At 33.9% G+C, this 20,709-nt stretch overlaps 1 protein-coding gene across 3 annotated transcripts in view; it reads right to left on the reverse strand.

Annotated features, from left to right (window-relative positions):
* The window catches only part of Lim1 (LIM homeobox 1), a 49,105-nt gene that overhangs the window by 4,806 nt on the left and 23,590 nt on the right, over positions 1-20,709 (reverse strand). For all 3 annotated transcript variants that reach the window (XM_013312109.1, XM_013312108.1, XM_013312107.1), the window contains exons 4-5: positions 13,023-13,180; positions 12,345-12,563 (exon numbers count right to left, since the gene is read on the reverse strand). In XM_013312109.1, the coding sequence (XP_013167563.1) occupies positions 12,345-12,563; positions 13,023-13,180 (377 nt within the window). The remainder of the gene's footprint in view (positions 1-12,344; positions 12,564-13,022; positions 13,181-20,709) is intronic.

Here is a 20,709-nt window from a genome sequence, read left to right on the forward strand (position 1 = left end):
CTAAGCTATTTTATATGTTGTAACACTAGGAGCTAGGTTTTATGTTACTTTTATAGTATAATGATAAAGTTTCGTTTAGGGTGAGGTTACACTGTAGTGAGTCGGAACCGGCCTCGCTGCGGGACGCCGGTGTGAACAAGCCTTGTGGTGTTAAACACTATAATTCATACGTACTGCTGTGAAGGGGAGGTCCATTCTTATATCGAAGTAAATTTTAAAAATATATTTAATTTTAGTGTAGATATTAGTTGTTACTTAACTCTAACTTAACTATAAAACTTTTGTCTCCTGTGCGTTTAATTCTTTTTTATGAGAAATAATGTAATACTCTAAAAATTTATTATCTTGCATAGAAGACTCTTTGTAAACAATTTTTCTATTAAAATCATATTAATTAGATAATCATAGTGTAAATTTTATCAGAACTTACTATAAAAATACTTACAATAAGCTTTTGCAACGAACACAATACTAAGTATAAACATTTTTTACTTAATAGATTGCTTGTTAGAAAACCTTTTTATGTTAAGATTATATACATAATTCATACATTTCATCGCAACTATAATATGGACGATAAAAACCATTGCGGAATCACCCTGCGGCAAAGTATAAAAGATGATTAATACGAGCCGGGCGCGGACATTGTTCCCGTCCCCTGTACCTGACCAAGGCGCCCCCTGTCGCTAATGAGTCGACGTTACAGCGGACCATAACAGATAACACTAGCTATATAAATTCGCCCGTTTTAATGCTAACTACCGACTTTGACGATTAAGTAAACAGTCGGAGTCGAAGGTTGAGTATTAAAGATATAAATATATTCACATATCTTTTTAAAGGATTGAATATGCGAATTATGTTTTGGAACTAGCTGTCGCCCGCGACTACGTTCGCAATTAAAAAAAAACGTAATAAGCAGCCTATGTGTTTTCCAGACTATGTTCTACGTAGCTAAGCGATTTCGAAGATACCTTCAAACAATCTATCCATCCATCTAAACTTTCGCATTTATATTATAATATTAATAAGAAGTACGATAACTTTATAGTTTGTTGAGAAAAACGTTTTTAATACGGATGTAACTCACATTCGTATTAAAACTGTGATATCACTACAATGAAGTAGACGGCTTTTACTCTTGAACTGCTGAATGTTCTTGCTAACTATAGACGATTTCACAAATTGGTCACACTACAAAAAAAAATTACGAAAAAATTACAGTAGATACTTAAACGTCAAAACATCTTCTAGCCAAGTGAATGAAGCTCAGACATTACTTCGAATTATAAAGATTTCGCTTTTTATATCATTCGACTCATGGATACCACTTTTTGCTTTTTTTGTGACTTATAGGATATTGAACTGATTGGCGATAATATGACAAATCATTGGACTTTGTCCTCATCATATTACCTTGATTCAGTTGTGAAATTTTTATAATGTTAAAGAAGTTAAAATATTTTTAGCAGTTCGTCTCAGAGCGAAAAAATGAAGTCTTACGTAGAATTTCACATTTTAATTGCTCCAGTTAGATAGATTGGTCAATCAGGTTGTTTTTTATATTACAATAATGAATGAACATCATGAATGAACGCCCAAATAGTCTAGATTCAAGACTTAAGAGATTTGCTACGGTGGCCGCAAAGCAAAACGTCCGGACAAGAGTGAGCTAGTAATTTGGATCTAGAGGTGCTCCACAGGCGGTCTGGCTCCCTGCAGCGACCCACAATATAACAAACTATAATACTTGAGTATCGAACAGTTGGGATGATCGTATTTTTTCATTTTTTTTCGTTCCGCCATAAACATTAGTGTCGTGCGCCATATGCTCGGACGCGATTTTTGGATCATCCTATAGATTCGCGGAATACTAATGAAGGTGCTCGTAAATTATTTATTAAGTATTTATCAAAGCTGATTGTAAACATACTGTTACCTTTTTATGGAGGAGTTTCTCGACAATGGGATTAATAAATCATTTTAAAGTTTACAAACTCATAATTCATATTCGATTGTAAAACTTAACTCAGAAAATAAATATGCTTAAACAGTTGAAGAAAAACTGTGACAGCATAAAACAAACCTCTCATAATATACGTGATTACAAAACCTAATTAAAGTAAACTTTAGTTACTATTTTTTTCATAACAAAAATAAATAAACTTATATTAGTGTGATTTGTTTAAAAGTTATCATTACATATCATATTTAAAAAGATAAATCAAGATGCAAATAGCGTAAAAAGTGAACCGTTGTGACGCGAGGCCACACGGCGAGTGGATGCACCATCTAACTCTAATTGGCGTAACAAGCGACTTATTTCCTCACGAATCCATGCTTAATGTTTTCAAAGGCTATTTGTCTTTTGCCTTCCTTTTACTTTTTTATCGAGATATAATGAAAACAACTTACTTTCGTCGTGCCAGTATTAAATAAATAGAAAGTTCAAAACTATTCAAAAATTATGAAGATCATTTGATCAAATTATTTGAAAAATAAAGATGGACTAAGTTAAATAAAATGGAATAGTGATTATATTTTACATACTTCAATCTTTTTTTCAATGAACGTGTCATTAATTTGTAAATACGCTAAATTAAATTTAATTTTAAATGTCAGTCTAACATCGAATGAACACATAAAAAAGTAAATCTAAGAGATGGAGAACACAGTTTTTGTTTTAAATAACCATTTATACAATGCAACAACATTCAAACGGTAAATTGCCATTGGACCAATCAGCAAACACCTATTTAAAATTAGAACATCACTATTTTAACATAAATATAAATTTTGTCATCCCTTTCATTAATACAAATGCAATGGAAACAGACAGCAATACCAAAATAACATTCAATCATTTTATGTCGCGGGACAAGTCGACGCATTCAATTAACTAAAATAAGACAAGTAACAAATTGAACGCACACCGCAACACCGCCGGCCACGGAGAATTTAACAACGTCAACGCTCACAACACACTGATTTACTTTTTAATGACACGTTGAAACACATTTGTAAAAGAAACAAAGAATTGAAGCTTTGACATAAGACAGAATTTCAATCAAAATCAGCAGGGCTAGATAAAGTTCATTTGCTCTGAAGTAACTCCGTAACGAACTTAAAACTGACAATAACTTTCGATAAGACATGTAAGTATCGTTAGTATAATACTTTTTTGAAGTTCGTTATTGTATCGCTTCAAACCTGGAACTAAAGTTCACATACCTATGCATCCTAACTAGTATAGTGTTGTATATATGATCTGTCTTCACGGCAGTGAAATTCGACTGTAAGATTGCTTCATAATTAGCTACTAATATAGGCAGGTAAGTTTACGATGTGTTCTTTACTATTTCAAAATATTTTTACCACAAAACTCCTGTGGAAACTTTAACTTAAAAGTTTTGCGATTTCGTAAAGATTTCGTTTTTATATGGCTTGATCTAAACTTTCATGGCAAGTTAAAGTTAAATTAAAAGTAAGTAAAGTTACAATAAAAGTTTGGAAACTGATGAAAATAATTTCGCTACAAAAATGCAGAAGAAATATTTCTCAAAAGGTCCCTTAAAATCATTTTATCGCTCTTTATTATCACTTTACAAAATATATGAAGTTACGATGAGAGAAATGTGATATTAGTTGACAAGCTATAAAATACTGAACAGTTTCTTTTTAAAACTAGATTGTTTTTTATATTTCGAACGACATTTGTATCGTAACCGATTGTTCCGCCAATCATAGCGTAGTATTCATAAATCGAACTGATAACGGAATTCCACGATAACATACGTCTAACCATTGGGCACGGTGCACGCCACAAAATGGCGGCTTATCTAAACTCATTTAGCGGTGTAGTTTTATTTACTTTTTAACGACAAAAGATAAGTTATCAGTTGTATATACATGGTCGATGTTTTGTTTTCAATTTGCAATTTTGTAAAGTACATGGGAACAACGTTTTATACTGCATACTTACTGATATTTTTACGATGTATATAGACTTTGCAGTAATACTGAAAATATTATTATTATGTCTCTTATTTCAAAGAGAATTAAAGTATATTAATTTATTAGGTAATAAGACATTCAGCGTTATACGGTTAGGTATCATTAGTTGTTTTTTATTACTCTTCGGGTTAATTTGAAAACCTTACAGTAAAAAAATTGGCGTAATAATTTTTATAGTCATATTCTAGAGTGAAGTGCGGAAAATTATTGTTTATGGTTGTAATTAGACACTATTAAAAAGTAATAAATTTATGTCTTTATGTTCTGAAGTTTTATTGCTTGTAGTAAAATTGAATAAATGGGCTTAAATCACTAAATATTATAAAACAAACGACCCTTCTCTGTGTCTGTCTGAACTCCAACGTTACTACTTCCTTTAGATATTTAATAGAGAGCTATTATTGTTTTTAACATAATATGTAGTCAAGCAATTATATTTGTTTTCCACTTGGGATCGATCGTACAGCACATTGTCAACATAAGCGCGAATGTAATCTTTGCCAAGACGTCGACCTAAATGCAGTTTTTTTTTATTAAAAGGCGGCAAACGAACAAGTGGCCACCACCATAGCAAAGCTAGCGCTGCTTATGGAAATCATAAACTCCTGATGAGTTTTCTATCTTTAATCAACGGTGGAGACGACGCACAGAATATTTTCCCTTCCTATGCGGCTCATAGTTAATGTCAACTAACATTTGACTAAATATGAGTAGTAAATAAAAGCCCTAGACTGTACAAAATATATTCATTATTAGGCTTTCTTGCACCTTTATTCCAAGTATTGTATCTTCCGCGTCAAACGATGGCTAACGGAAGAAAAAAAAACCAGGAAGTGAACGACTACCGACTCTGTGTTGGAATTCGCGGCCTCAAGGACTGAGCTATCAATTGTGACAATACGTGTCTATCAGTTTTATTACAATTACATTGTTCACGAATGAACGGTGCTGGATATTCCGGGGAACACGGATCTTGATACATTGACTACATTATTACGACTATATTAAGCTCATATACATCAATTTTAAACTAGCTGTCGCCCGCGACTCCGTCTGCGTGGATATATAAAAAACTTAATATATTCCACCCATCCATCCATCCACATCGCATCCATCTAAACATGCGCATTTATATAAGTAAGTTATTATAAATAAAAAGCAGCTCTTCAAGGCATAAATTTGAAAAAAAATAAATAAATAGTATCCTATGTCCGTCTCCTGGCTCTATGCTACCTCCTCACAATTTTTTAGCCATATCGGTTAACCCGTTCTTGAGTTATAAATAGTGTAACTAACAAGACTTACTAGACTTACTTAGACTATATATATATATATAGATTAATATAACGGCTAAAACACTCACGTATGTTCGTCTAGTTTCTATGAGGGCCCTTCATCAGGGTGAGTGGGATTGTCTTTATATATGATGATAATGTCTGACGAAAGTTTAAATAATTTGGTACATCTATTTGTTTTCGATTATTTAATTGTAAAACACTTACAAATTTATATATATTTAAACTCAAAGTGCCAGTCAACCTTTAAAAGTTTAAAGTATTCGAAGTCCCGAATCTATAGTAAACGTTCAAACTTCAAATCGCTCACGTACCAAACATTAGTTCATTTTCCGGTGTAAAAACCAGAAACCCGACAATCGGACGCCGTGTTTTGTATCGATATTGTCACGTCAATAGAATCGTAAACCGTGGAAAGCAGCTGCTACGTGCTCATGCAGCCAAGAAATGCCCTAAGAAAATGAAATCGGTCATTAACCGCAAAAACGTTAACTTAACAGATTTCCAACATTATTAACTTAAATTATTTATAAAGAAACTAGTTGTCTTAAGAAAAAAACTACACTAGTAGCCAATGTGTACTTACAGACTATGTTCTATATCTATTTAAAATTTCAGCGAGGTTCATACGGCCGTTCTGGATATACCTTCTAACAAACATCCATTCATACATCTTTCCAAACATTTGCATTTATAATAAAATATTATAGATATGACAATCAAGTCAATCCAGTCCAGTGACAGTCCAGTCTGAGCTATACAATATGTATAGACAAGGCATAGTCGGCTAAAAAGAACACCAGCTATAACAACAATTTTTGCTTAAACCCCATGATTACAAATTATAACCTCCTTTATATAATAAAATATTAAACATTTATTATTATAATTTATTTGGATTTTTACTTGCAGTTACACCACCCGCCATCCATCATGGCGGTCGACGCTGCAATGATTTATTATCGTGCATCATTTCTTAGAGCTCCCAGCACTACCGTACATTAATTATGCTCATGTCGATTACACCAGGATACCTTGATCCACTTTCATTTTATTACAAGATTATAAAATCGATCAACAAACTCAAGCAGCACAAAGAGGTCCAATGTAAAAGTAACACAATCTTTTAGAAGATACGATTTAGTAGAAATAAAATTAAGTCGTCTTTTAGGAGTCAATTTTAAAAAATACCTAATACCCGACTCTCAGACCTACTGAATATGATTTTTTTTATTTTAAATAAAAAGTTAGCTTCCAATCTCAAAGAACAAAAATAAAATGCATCTTATAAATAGTAAGAACAAAGCACGAAGACAAAATAATTCATCGCAACAACACCACAAAAATAGAGAGAACACATCAAATAATTGCAGCGCGCAAAAACACAACTCGCTTAATGGTGCGACAGATGAAATTTATAAGAGAACGGTCAGGTTGACCGATTGCGAGACTAGGGCGATTGAACATTAAGGCCTACGCGATATTAATGTACCACATTCTCACCCGGGGCAATAAAATAAATGATGTCATTTTTTGTCCGGGGACCTTTTGTCCCTACGCGCCGCCTCGACAAAGTTACGTCGCTTTGGTTCTCGCCGCGGACGCCGCGGGACGCTGCTAGACAAAAGATTTTAGGCGCCGCTCTCGAAAACTTCTTTCGTATTTTTTCTTATGATTTCAGCAAACGTGTACGGTTATTGTATGACGGGGCTTTTTATCATAATTAATAATTTATTGCTTTCGTCAGGCAGCTTTGTTCGACCGCACCTGCTGCACGCTTCGGCAAGGTGCTTCTGTCCAATTGATAATAAATTATAAGATCTATTATGTTTAGTCGCAAGTCTGCAAGCTACGGTATTGAAAACTGGTACAGAAATATTCACACTGTTTTCACATATGTATAACACTTTGCTACATAAGTTTTCATTCCAACTTTTAACTCTTTTCATAAACCGTCGCTTTATTACGAGGAATTGTGTCTTACTAGTTTGTTAAAATAGGTCTTGTCATAAGTCCAAGAAGAAATTAATAAGATGATATTTGAAATTCCTTAGAATAAATCTGGAGAAAGGTCAATTACGAAAGTCAAACAAAGATATCTGAGTCGGTGAAAAAGAGAGAGATTACTTAACGTTAGCATAATTTGTTTTGACTTATGCCCGCCGGTTCAGATAGCCTTGTCGGTCTACATAATAATTTATTTACAACCACAGACAAATAATATGATTTGCATAAAATCTGTAACGCAAGAGTAAATTTGTCGCCGAGGAAAGCTACGGGCATAGACATCGAGTTGTTTTCTGCGTCCAACGCGCACTAAACGTCAAACGGCAACGCTAATTCCGTTTCGCGCCATACCGCCGCGCATTTTACGAGATTCCCGCCGAAATGTGGCTGTAAACAGAACATTTTATTGTTGTCTCTTGCATGCCCCACGCTTGTTACAATAACGATTAAAATTACGAATTTATTGTAATAACATGAAGTTTTTAGATGAAATGCGGACTCGATGATTCCACATTTAGTCGGGTCGGCGGCTATAATCGTTTTCGAAAACATTGAATACATTTTACGTTCGATGACACTGGCATTCAAAAGGTTTGGTGAGAAACGAGATTTTTACGCATTTAACTTGATCGTTGTATTAACTTTTTTATTCACTTTAAAATGCTATATAAAATTAGGCTATTAGATATTTGTGAAATGCACATTTAACATATTTTACACACTATAAATGAAATGAAATGTCGGACAGAGTAATTACCTACAATTTTTTTTTTTTGGAAAAATATAATTTATTTATAAGAAATGTAGGATTCAATAGGACAAATTAAATTCAAAATCCTATTTAAAAAATATTACAAAAGTATGTTACATAAACGTATAAAGACAATATTATATTACGAGAAAACTACAAAAATCTGTAGAACCAGGCAACACCGGTCACCAGCCGTGATGGCGCGGCGGCAGACCGTCCGAACATCGTAACTCGTACAAGTTATAGTATTTGGGGCAAGTCAAAGTCGCCGACGGATATAAAAACATGAGATATGGTCATGCGAGAGACGATGTACTGCTCATTCAACTCTCATCTGACGCGTATTGGAAGCTTAATTGACCTGCTTGTGTGGTACTAACGAACGATTGCGCGTTACACGTATCGAATAAAACTAATTGGTAGGATTTTTGTTTATAGTAAAATTCCTACTGTATTTTTTCATCTAGAGTAATAACTACCGCATATCGACTCATTAAGTGATCCCCTTTAATCTAAATTTACTATGAAATATCTATACTAAGAGTGTTCCTTAGTGAGGACTAAGAATTTCAGCAAGTTAGTAGTTTGTTGCCAGTATTTTGTAGCAAAAGAATAACTAAGAAAAAAAAAACAAAAGCAGTATCTTAGCTGGCAAAGGATTACTTTATTAGCAAATTTTTACTATTTGCAACATTGGCTTGTACCACAGTCAAGTCGCGGCATTTAATCACCACAGACTATATATTGTTGGGTCATTAATCAGGACGCGACTCAACGGGCGGCGGTGACATAATAACGTGTCTACTGTAAGCTGACAAACAGTTTTTATCATGTCGCTATAAATCAAGCTAGCCTTCCGTGTGGGAATTACTTTCTCGATTTTATTTAACTTTAAGTTGTATCATGTCATCTAAGATTATGCAAAATTATAAATATTAAATACTAGCTGTCACTAGAGACTCAGCCCGCGCGAAAGTTAAAAAATAACTTTATTAGTTGCGCATATTCTTCCATACTATGTTAAGTTTCATCCACCATTTTGCCGTTTATTTAAAATAAGACAGAATTTTATATGCACTTATAATGACGATTAGATGAATGTAACATCGAATTCCATATAAAAATAAAGTTGTTACAATTGTTAATAGAAGCAAAACATTAAGTAAAGCTCCAGATGAATTTCAAATACACTACAGTTGAACAAAATGATAAGATTTAAATATACTATAATAGTTATTATTTTATAACTAACTATGACAGCAAATTGTTATAACTATTTAATTAGGAATGATTGATGGTCATGTTTTCAATTATAAATGCTAACTGTACTTGAACTTGATACTGCAATTTATTTTAATAATAATAATTTACGTGAGATATATTCAAACGTAAAAGTATATAAGCCTTGTATTTTTTTATTTTGTAGGCAAAAACTGCGATTTTATACGCAGTTCGTATGAGTGTTCTTTTGTAAAAGTAAATTCAAATATGAGTCAAAGTGAAGTTAAAAGGCTTGTATTTTATGATTTAACGGAATGCCCATTTATCAATTAAAATATCCATCGACAACAGCGACAGTTTCGGTACGACAGATATTGTCTAAATAAAATATGAGTCAATAAAGGGCGTCTTGCATCGACGACACTAGCGCCGCGGCTGTCACGCGGGAGAAATTACGATATAGGAACTTATTAAAATGTCTATGGTATTTTTTCTCTTGTTTCGCGCTCCGGTGACACCACGTCAAGGTGAACTGACGTTCGGATGCGTTCTACATTGCTTATTTATGTTTTAGTTGCTAGTTATTAAATGGTTTAAGATTTTCAATGGTTTTAGAGGATAGTTATAATTATATTGCATTTTTTCGATAGCTACTCTATTTAAAATTTATTTAATTCCGAAAAAGACGATGGAACTTAAAATTTTCTTACCTGCTTTTTCATGTTTATTGATTTTCGTAATTTCATAAAGTATGTTTGTTGTGTTATTATGAAAAGGAACTAATTTCCAATGTTAAGTTTCAAAAAGTTTAAGCACAAGGAAAAAATGCGTAGAAAATCGATTTTCGCCATCTGGCAGCTCGAAAATCGATATTCGGCGACATCAATCGCGTTAGCGTTCACACGAACCGGTGTTAACTAGTTATAACCGTGTTGCACGAACAAAAAGTCAGTTAACAGTTATTCAACACCACATGTGGTGGCACAAACATTTGACACGCGCGATCTGGCGGGACTTGACGTATGGTGACAAAAAATGTTGTTTATGAACCCACTTAACATGCCCAGCATTATTGGAGATGCATGTTACACAATAATAAGAGTAAATATTTTTCTTACGCCGCCCACATATTGTTGTCTACACCATACTTACGATCTTTTGTGTGAGTTTTTTCATTAAATATAATCTTCTGAACACGATTAACACTTATTATGTTATGCTTATTATTGTTGAATTTTAAATGTAAAAATGACAGGTAAAGTAAATCTATAGGACCATATTATTTAAAACTTAAAATTTGAGGTTATAAGTCCATTGGTTTTTTTAACATGAGTTGTTAGTAAATTCCATTTTTTATTAATCTTAGCAATTTGGTTTTCAACTTAAAAAATAGTTTTAGACATTAGTCAAAGTTGAAGAACGACATGATTTATAAATTAAAATTAGCTCAGACTAAAGATAATTTATTTGATATCTATAACGGTTTCCTTTAATTTAATGCTGAAGTCTTACTTCTTTAAAGAACATTTAAAACTGACTCAATATGCGCTAATGAATAAAAAATGTATTTCTCTTCCGACATAAAATATTTGTTTATTTTTAATTTAGACGACCTGTTAAACCATCCTTGCCGAATTAAAAAACATAATTAGTCTATGTGTTCTCCCAAACTATGTTCTACATCTATGTCAAATTTCAGCGAGATCCGTTTAGCCCTTCTAGAAATACCTTCAAACAAACATCCATCCATCTAAACATGTGCATTTATAATTTTACTAAGATAAGAAGTAGGATAAAGATAACTTTAAAAAATTAAAATCATATAGTTAGCAAGAAAAAACTATTAATGTCAAAAAAAATCATAAAACATACTGGAAACCGTCTTGTTAATTAGCATTGTTAAATTGAGAGCTATTAATAAAACTTTTACAACAGCAAGAAACACACAGATGATTAATTAATAAATGTCTAAGTAAACTACAAATAGACCGCTACACGTAGGTAAAAACGTTTTGTTTCTTTCCGAAAGCCGGCGGAGCAAAAAGCGAAACAAAGAGGAAAGAGGCAAAAAGCGTGACGGACAGACGGACGGCGCAACAGACATCTGTTGCAGCGGTGTGAAGAATTGCATGGATTCACGTGTTATACAGTTTTTAGAAACAAATTTGATCTAGTTCACTCCTCAATACACAATACTATAGCAAATTAGATAAATTTTCATTTCAATGCAACTATAGAAGTAAAGGATTGTCATATTAAATATAATAGCGGCCATTACGCTTTTTTTTTTTCTTAAAATTATGTTTTTAACTTTTTGAGATAAAGTGAAATGATACAATTATTAGGTTAACAGATAGTTACAGGAGAAAACATTTATTTATTCACTAGTTTTTGCAAAAAAAAAACATGCAGTTTGTCTATGGTGAAAAAAAATCGTCTATGGATTGAAATTGAAACTATAATTCAAGAAAGCGCTAGTAAAATTCTTGTTTTTATTTGTAAAAATTAATGTTAAAGCACTACCGAGTCGCTATGCGCCAGTTAATTAGAATATTTGTCTTGTCAACACCGTTCCCGGACGATTGCGCGCGTTATTCAATTTGCGAACGATTGGGCCCCGGCCGCCATGATGGAGTATTGACCATTCGTTACGCTTCCCGCGCAAACGCTTTATGTCGTCTGATAAATTGCAAGTTTTACTCGAAAGAATTTAAACATGAAATTATAAACTGATTAATGTTGTTGATCTTTTTTGCATTCTTTTGTACTTGTTCTACGGAATTATAATTTTATGCTATATAAGAAAATTGACATTTTTATAAAGGCGAATGTAAAGATTTACATTAAATAATTAATCATCAATAAACAATTAATCGGTGATATAAATATATTCTTTTGTATTTTGCTACAATCGACAATTAATTGCTTGTGCAAGCAACGATTGAGAATTTAAAGTCAACAAAATCACGTGATATATATTTTAACAGGTGGCTTAAGTATTAAGAAAGACATCAGTAAATATCGTGTTCAAGAAAATAAAATAATTTGTAACTAACCTGTATAACCCTCATAGGCAGACCAGTTTCTTTCGCTAATTGTTCTCGTATATGCCTCGTCGGTTTCGGCGTCTGTGAGAAAGCGGACTTGAGTATTTCCAGTTGTTTCGCCTTGATTGTGGTCCTAGGTCCGCGTCGCTTGGACCCTCCGTTGCCGTCGTCAGGTGACTTGTTCTCGGCCTGCGAGTCCCTCGTCTCCGGGTCCCCGTCTAACGAGCCCTGGGACAGGAACAGATACAACTGAATGCGACAATGTGGTCACGTGACTTTATCCGCGATATTGTATGGTCATATAGGACCTGCTTCTGTAGTAGAAAATTGTATTCATTTTTTTAAATGGATTATGAAATGGATCGGTCTATGTGTTCTGTCGCCAATATCTTTTTTAGAAGGAAGACATCTAATCTCAGTCGGATAATTCACATATTAAAACATTTTCACCTGATATTCGTTGCTTAAAAATTTCAAAGGTTACTGTCCTCATTAAGAAATTCTATTTCTAGATGTACAGAATACTCCATCATATTTTTACATTCACACAGAATCAAAAGCTGTCTCTTAGCGTACATTTATCATATTAAATATAGGCTAAGGGACTGCCTTAATGTAACCACTCTGAGTTCTAGTAAGACACTATGACCGCTGTCAGTGAAGTTGCAAGCTAAGTAAATAACTCACCTGGTCTTCGGAGTCTTCATGAGGCTTTGTATCCCCGTTGTGCGCCAGATCAGGATGCAATGCAGGGTGCGGGGCGTGCGCGGGGCTGCTGGCGCTGTTCGCGGCTCGTGACTCGTCCTCCTCCTCCTCGTCTGACCCTGAACCCAGCAGAGAGTCTGCTGTAAAAGAAAACTGAAATTAGCTGGTAGCTTTATAAAGCATATTTGTGATTGTACATCATTCCGGTTTTAAAAGTTTTAATGGCAACAAAATATTGAGTAATTCTTTGTAGTACTGCTTGTTAAAGAAAAATCACATCGGTGCGTTTATCGCTTCTGTAAATTGCTTATATTAAAGCTAAAACTCAAGTCTCTATTTACGTGCGTTCAAAATTATCTTAACTTTTATGGGTCCAAAAAGCGAGATAGTTTTTCCATTAAATCACCATTCAGACTATTTTTATTGACATAATGAAAACTTAATAATACTTGAAAGAAGACGAGATAACGTACCAAGATCAGCCCATCCCTATGTCTAAAAATTGACTTATCAAAAAGCAATCGCTCGACCCTTCACGCGCCTAACACAATAAAAATGCAATTTTAGAAAGCGACTCCCCCAAAAGAATTGGAAGAGAAAAAATTAGCCGCAAAAACAATTACTTATGGTTGATATGGGGAAGTACAACGCCCCTACTCATTGTTTTCGCACAAATTCGACTTTATTTACTTAGAGAACCGCACTCAGAGAGTTAAGTGGAACCTTAATGTGGAATAACTTTGAAAAATCTACTTTAAGGATCTTCCTTAGATTAACATTCTGAGTTCGACAGTTAAGTATTACGAATCGATTCTAGTTTTTTTAACGTTAAACTTCTTTGGGTACGGTTGGATGAAAATTGGTTACAGTTACGCGTAATGGGTTACATTTTATGCTTGATTGTAAAATAAGAAAGAAAATGCAACGCGAATGTGTGAATTATTGGCAACATTTTGCAAAATAAACAATTAAATCTCGATCGAATAATTTTAAGTTTCAATATTATACTTTTAGTCTCATCTAGCTATCATCGTTCGAGTAACGAGTGAGAATATATGGTAGGGGAATACAACGTTACCGTATAAACATTGGGGCCGCGGCAGTATAAAATATTTGCGACAGACCTAAGGGGCTACTTGAGCGCTCTTGTTCTAATCGCAATATAAACTTTATGATATCAAGCTTTTAATATTTCATCTATTTTTATAGAGTTATTATAATTAAAACATTACTCCTGCAATTATTTATATTTTATTAATCAAGTTTTATAAATCGACTTATAAGTTTTGTCATCTAAATACGCAGGTTAAAAACCAATTGCCTATTTAAAGTAACTCCGAAAGGCAACAGAAATTATTATCTTAAGGGAAAATGGGTGTACCTTTGTGTGAATTATCTTTTTTTACCACATTTTTCACTATCAAAGATCTCGTTTAATCGTAAATCGTCAATCATATCAAAATTCTCAAACCGGTTTATATTCCAGAAAAGTTCCAACAATCATATTATAAAATTTCATTCATAAACCGTAATAAAAAAGTAACAATTCAAATTTAATGTTATGCATGAAACTATCACGTTGAACGAACAGATAGAGTTACCCCTTGACAGATGTTACACTGAAGTAGCCTCAGGCTCTCAGCCGGTCTGTTTTAAAACCAATTTCCACTAAGAGGATGGCTGCGCGATTTTAACCACGGCCGCCGTTTATAGAATCGTGGATTCATCTTATAATGGTGCAGCTGCACGGCTAGTCAAGTGGAAATAGATTCTTATGTTTTAGATTTATATTCACCGTAACTAAATTTGTTCTGTTTAGGTATATTGATGCAATTTATAAGCAAAATACTATACTGTTAACTATAATTGTTGTTAATTCGTATTGAGATAGCTTTTTTTAATTTAATATTTGTCTCGTATAGTAAAAAAAAACTAGTATTAGTAGTAGCTATGAAAAACTAAAAACTTTTTTCCCTACTTATACTTTTGAATAGCAAAAAAAAACAAAAACCATGAGAAATATAAATGTAATATGGATTCGTTAAGTTATCAAAGAAAGTTGACTTATTTCTGTAACTTTCCGGTCACTCCTGACTTGCGCTTCCTACAAGAGTGCAAGTCACAACGAGGGCAGAGGGAGGCTTTCATTATAAGTTCAAAGCAGCTGCCGAAACATTCTAAATTACCCAACGGTGACTTCTTAACTTAGAAAGGCAATTCCACCAAAAAAATACATTCGGGATTTTTTTTTACTTTTGCAAAAGTAAAATGTTGTTTGTTACAAGCGCTTACAGTAGTTATTTTTCAATTAAGAGATAATTTTAATAGATGTATTCATGGTAGCTTAATCTATTTGTTCTACCAGACTATATCCTACTACTGTGCCAGATTTCATGAAGATCCCTTGAGCCGTTCCGGAGATACCTTCTAACAAATATCCATCTAAACATTTGCATATATAGTTAGTAAGATGTTGTTTTCTTTTTTTTAATATTAACATTTTTTCTTGTTAATTTACTAATATTTCTTGTACGATTCCAAATAATTCCAGCTTGTTATACGAACACGTTTGAAGTTCTTGGTTTAAGTAAGAGTTGAATTTTTTTTCGTCAGAAACAATAACATACTCCATAAATTTTCCAATGGGGGACCGCGGACCACCTGAATGAAGACATATTGTCATCCTTCATTTGTTTCATATTTATAACAATAATTTTATACTAGTGTTTCGATAGACCAATCACAATTAAGATTCTTTACCATACAAGAGACGTGAGAACTTGTTTGCTAATTGTCTTATCGAAGTATCAAAGGGGCTAGTAGCCCTTAGCATCCCTTAGCGATCTAAAGCCTTGACAAACACTCCAGGGTAAAACGTCCGGGCATCGAGTACTCGTAGCGCCCTCTGTTTCACGACTTATGTAAACACCACCTCTTCGAGTACTTTGCTTTAGGCGTTGGGAAAACGATCAAGTGTGGAGCGAAAGTGATACGGATATTTTAACAGTTTGTTTGGTATTTTATGTTGATAAAATACAATGTTTTGGAAATAATTAAAAGTGTTTTGAATACACAACATAACACCATGAGATATGTGATAATTTAAAGACTAACTAGCTGTCGCCCGCGACTTTGTAGCGCGGAATTAAAAACTTAATAAGTAGCCTATGTGTTCTTCCAGACTATGTTCTACATCTGTGTCAAATTTCATCGAGATTAAGCCATTCTCGAGGTACCTTTAAACAAACATCCATCCATCTATCCAAACATTCTTATTTATAATATAAGAAGTATGATTTTTTCATAACATATGTAGAAAAGTTGGCATGTAAGCGTGTTTTTGCATGTCCATTGCATTCTATCAATTGAAAAAGTTAAGGAATTGTTGATATATTTTCTAAAGAAAAGAAAAATACGTGGAAAAGCAAATGTAGATGTGTTCTATCCTTTCGTTAGAAACAGGCAAAATGTCGATTATCGTTAGCTGTTGCGCTATGCTATTTTAATGCTATTGCTAATATTACGTGTAATCAAGAGTAAAAACTAACCGTATATGCTTTTTACTGCCATTAAGAGCATTGGTTTGCAATACGTTGCATGAAGCAGAAATGTTGTGAATACGTAGGTATTCAATGTTGTAAAATAGAGAGGAATAAAACCACGACTAAATGTTACGACTTTAATAAGAAATTGAATCGTTAGATTATGATAAGAATTAGGTTATAACTTTGGATTTCGACTGTAAAAACTCCTGTATAAAGATATTTGTTCCCTGGTTTTTCGAACAGTAAAGAAAATATGTTTTTGTGTGTATGCGTTATTACGGGACAATAAAGAACTCTACCCTGTGGTAGAGTTCTTTATTGTCCCGTAATAACGTTCTTCGTCTGTATTTTATTTACTCTTTGTCTGTACAAAGAGTAAATAAAATACAGACGAAGTTGGATAAGCTAGAAACCTCTTTAAACGAGACTCCTTGTCCGGTCCCGAAGGACAACCTCCATAAGCTAGAAAACTCGGGTAAAAATATCACGGTCTATTCGACTCTCGCATATCCAGGATCGACTGTAGTCGCAAATATCTCTTACTCTACAAAAGTGTTCCCTGAAAATGAAAAACGTCTGTAAACAGCGTGCCCTGTGTCACCCGCTCCCACGCCCCCTTCTCAAATCAATTTAAAACCGCCCCCCAAATAAACGACTTCCTTTGTCCCACTCCACGGCCTTAATCGAATTTTGGCGGCAAAACGGTCTTTTATTCTCGCTGAATTTCGAACGTGGAACACGTATTTCCTTTGATATTTTCGCGGCTTCCCGCCTTTCGAATGTTATAATTACTTCTTTTTTATATTTTTAATTTGTTTGCTAGTTGCTAGTTATAATACATAAACAAACATTTGTACATTCATTGTTTTAGTTTTTTTTTATCTTGCAATTAGGTATAATTTGAACTCTACATTTTCTACTAAAAATCTTTTAAACTTTTGTTAAGCCTGTAAATAAGTTCTTATATAAGACTTCAACGATAAAGAATTAGCATAAAAAATTTTACTAATCTGATGGACAATGTAAAAGCTAAGTTTAACAATTCCTGGTTAATGTAATTAACCTCTTGGTGTCATTGCTTTTTAAAGATTTATTAGAGAGCATTTACGACCAGTATGCTAATCCGGATATGGAACTCATTTATAACTAGTATTTAGGATAATTGTGAATTTAAAACGGAACAAATCTTAATGTCTATGAAAGTGGTAGATTACAACACAACATCAATTAACAATTCAATCGAGTAAATTCATGAATTTTAAGTTAAAAAAAAAACTTGAAGATCCCTATCGGTATCTATAACAGCCTATTAGTGCCGATGAGTAATAAAAATCACAGATTATTTTGTATTACGGGCACATTAAAGTTTGTTATAGCGTGTTTATGGGGCCGACCGTTAATTCGACCACCATCTTAAATGTAAAATAAGAAACCGCGAGATAAGGATCTAAGAACATAAAAGATATGGGAACTCTTTGTGCAGCCGGTAGCCGGAGCGTACGCCCCGCACGCACACACGCGCACCGCGGCACACATGAAAGGGCGAGGTCACGCACACGTGTAGACGTGGCCTACGATTGGCGGCCTGTGCGGCGACGTCAACGCCCTCTTTTATCGACGTTGCGCCGGGAGCGTGCGTGCGAAACGCTCGTATGGCTATGTGGCTATAGCTACAGGTATACTGCTATAGGTAGCGCCGGGACCGCTTTTAAAATGTCATTTCCATCGGGCCGTCTGTGGGAAATCTGGGCGCTTTGTAGTTGTTCCTCAAGGGTACTTTTTTGTGCGGATCTGGAGAGACGGCGAAATATCAATTTGCACGGATTTTGTCGCATTCCGCGCTCCAAATTCTAATAGGTATATCTATACAGTAAATATTTGATGTAACCTGGATACCTGTAAGAGGGATATTATAGAAATAGTTGCATATCAAAGTGATAACGGGATTATAACTTGATCAGGTTTTTTTATTATAAATAATCCACTAAAACTTTCTTTTTCTTCATAATCACTGTCCACTTCTGTTACCAAATAGTTCTGATAACGCGGACTGACTACGAATATCATTTACATAGACGCCTATAAAAGAAACGATTGCTTTTCTATGGTCGAATTCAATGGAAATGACAAATTATATTTACCCATGTCACTAGCCGACAAAATCTTTAAATTGATGATACAAACACGTCTATTTTACTTATTCTATAATATAATTACAGCCTTGCTAAGTAAAAACCGTTAAATTTGACTAGATAGTTTCGTTTGCAATTGTTTGCTTATTTATTACGGTTAACAAAACCATTAAAAAGGTTAAATAAGATGCTCATACCTTCTACCTACAAAAACAATTTGATTCAACTAGAAAAAAAGTATAAAACAAACGGTATAATACAGATAAAAAATGGCTATCATCACAACCAATCAATCTAATCAACGTTGATATTGTTTTATAAAAAGTAGCGGGTCGCATTTCAATAAGCATGGTGTTGTTAGGGGTCATAAATGAACATCGACCTCTAATTTCTTAGAAATAAACAAAGAAAGGGCAATAAATAACACGTACCTACATTCGTACTTCGACTATAAAGAAATGGATTAGGCAAAGAGATGACGTTGTACAAAAAAAATACAGCCACTTTTGGGGATGAGGTAAAGAAAGTCATACATGTGCATATTAAACTGACACTTGAAATTAGGTCTTTATCAACCAAGACTGGCTCAAAAATTTAAAACAAGCACACAAGCTAGCAATATAAATTCTTACTGTTCGTTTTTATCGACAGAAAGGAATGTGCTAGCTTGAGAGATCCTGTCTTTTAAAGTCAAAGCATTTGAAGCAATATGTCAGCGTCTGCACCCGCCATTAGCGACGCCATATTTGATCTAACACAATGGTGCGCGTACGCAAAGCTAAGACAAATTAGTGGTCTATCCATCAGATAGCTGTGAAGAATTGCCGTTTAATTATTTTTTTATACACCGCAGCGAATACTATGACCTCGTAACGTACTTCTGTATACGGAGACTGTGACCGATCGGTTATTCGATGAACATTACTTTCAGAAATCATAGCTTCTAACATATTCTACGATTCGTTACAAATAACAATAAAGGCTACTGCTGATAAGCAAGTAGGTACATTTGTGGGTAAAAAAGTTAAAACTTTAGTTAACTCAAAGTGATTTTATACGTTTTGCTAATTAACCGTGGGTTTCTGAGTTCAAAATCTCCGTATAAGCCATATTGTTATCTCTATGTTAACAAAAATGTAAGACAGTATTGACGATATTTTATAATTTTGGAGTCAGAAACCCACGATAAGTTCAATCAATACTACTCTATCTACAATCTGACTGTTTTTTTTTAAATATTGATGTACAACTTTAAATTATTTACTTTTATATGAAGGCTCGATTTGACATTTTAATACAAAATAAGACTTATATGTAAGCAACGCACAGAGGGCGCTACGTGACCGCAGATCGTGATCCTCTGTGATTGCGCCTGCACGTGGAGCTTTATTTCTGATTTATTTCTTAAGCTCTTATTTATAAACAAATACGTAGAAATAAGGTAGTATATTCTTATTTCTTCTAATATATCTAACTTATTAATTTCAATTGAGCTAAATGTCAAACACAAGGTATAGCAAACATCACCTTAGCAACTAAAGTTCACTAACTAAAACTATCGTAACTGCCTCAAACAAATTATTGACCCAGTGGAAATGTCACAAACAAAACACTTGAAGAATATAGCGAACAAAGTTAGTAAAAAAAATTGGAGAGAGAAGATTTATATCTATTGCATTTTACACAAGTACAATCAGGGAATCTGACGTTGTCAGACCTTAAAATTTACAGTTATTTAAACGGTTTGTACTCATTGAGACGAGGACGACAAACAATAACTAATACGCAGCTTTTAAATGTGGCTATGAAAACAAATCGGCCAGGGCAAAACGACTTACTGTTTTTTGATATTATCCCGTCGTTTGCGCAACTTACTACTACCTAATTGGCTATTTGTAAGGAGAGGCGCAGTATGTGTCGTCGCAAGGAACAATGTTTTTGTAATTGGAGAACCGAAACTTTCCACGATTGTACATCCGTCGTACCAAAATA

The sequence above is a fragment of the Papilio xuthus genome, unplaced genomic scaffold, assembly GCF_000836235.2.
Source record: "Papilio xuthus unplaced genomic scaffold, Pxut_1.1 DF827679.1, whole genome shotgun sequence".
Classification (NCBI taxonomy): domain Eukaryota; kingdom Metazoa; phylum Arthropoda; class Insecta; order Lepidoptera; family Papilionidae; genus Papilio; species Papilio xuthus.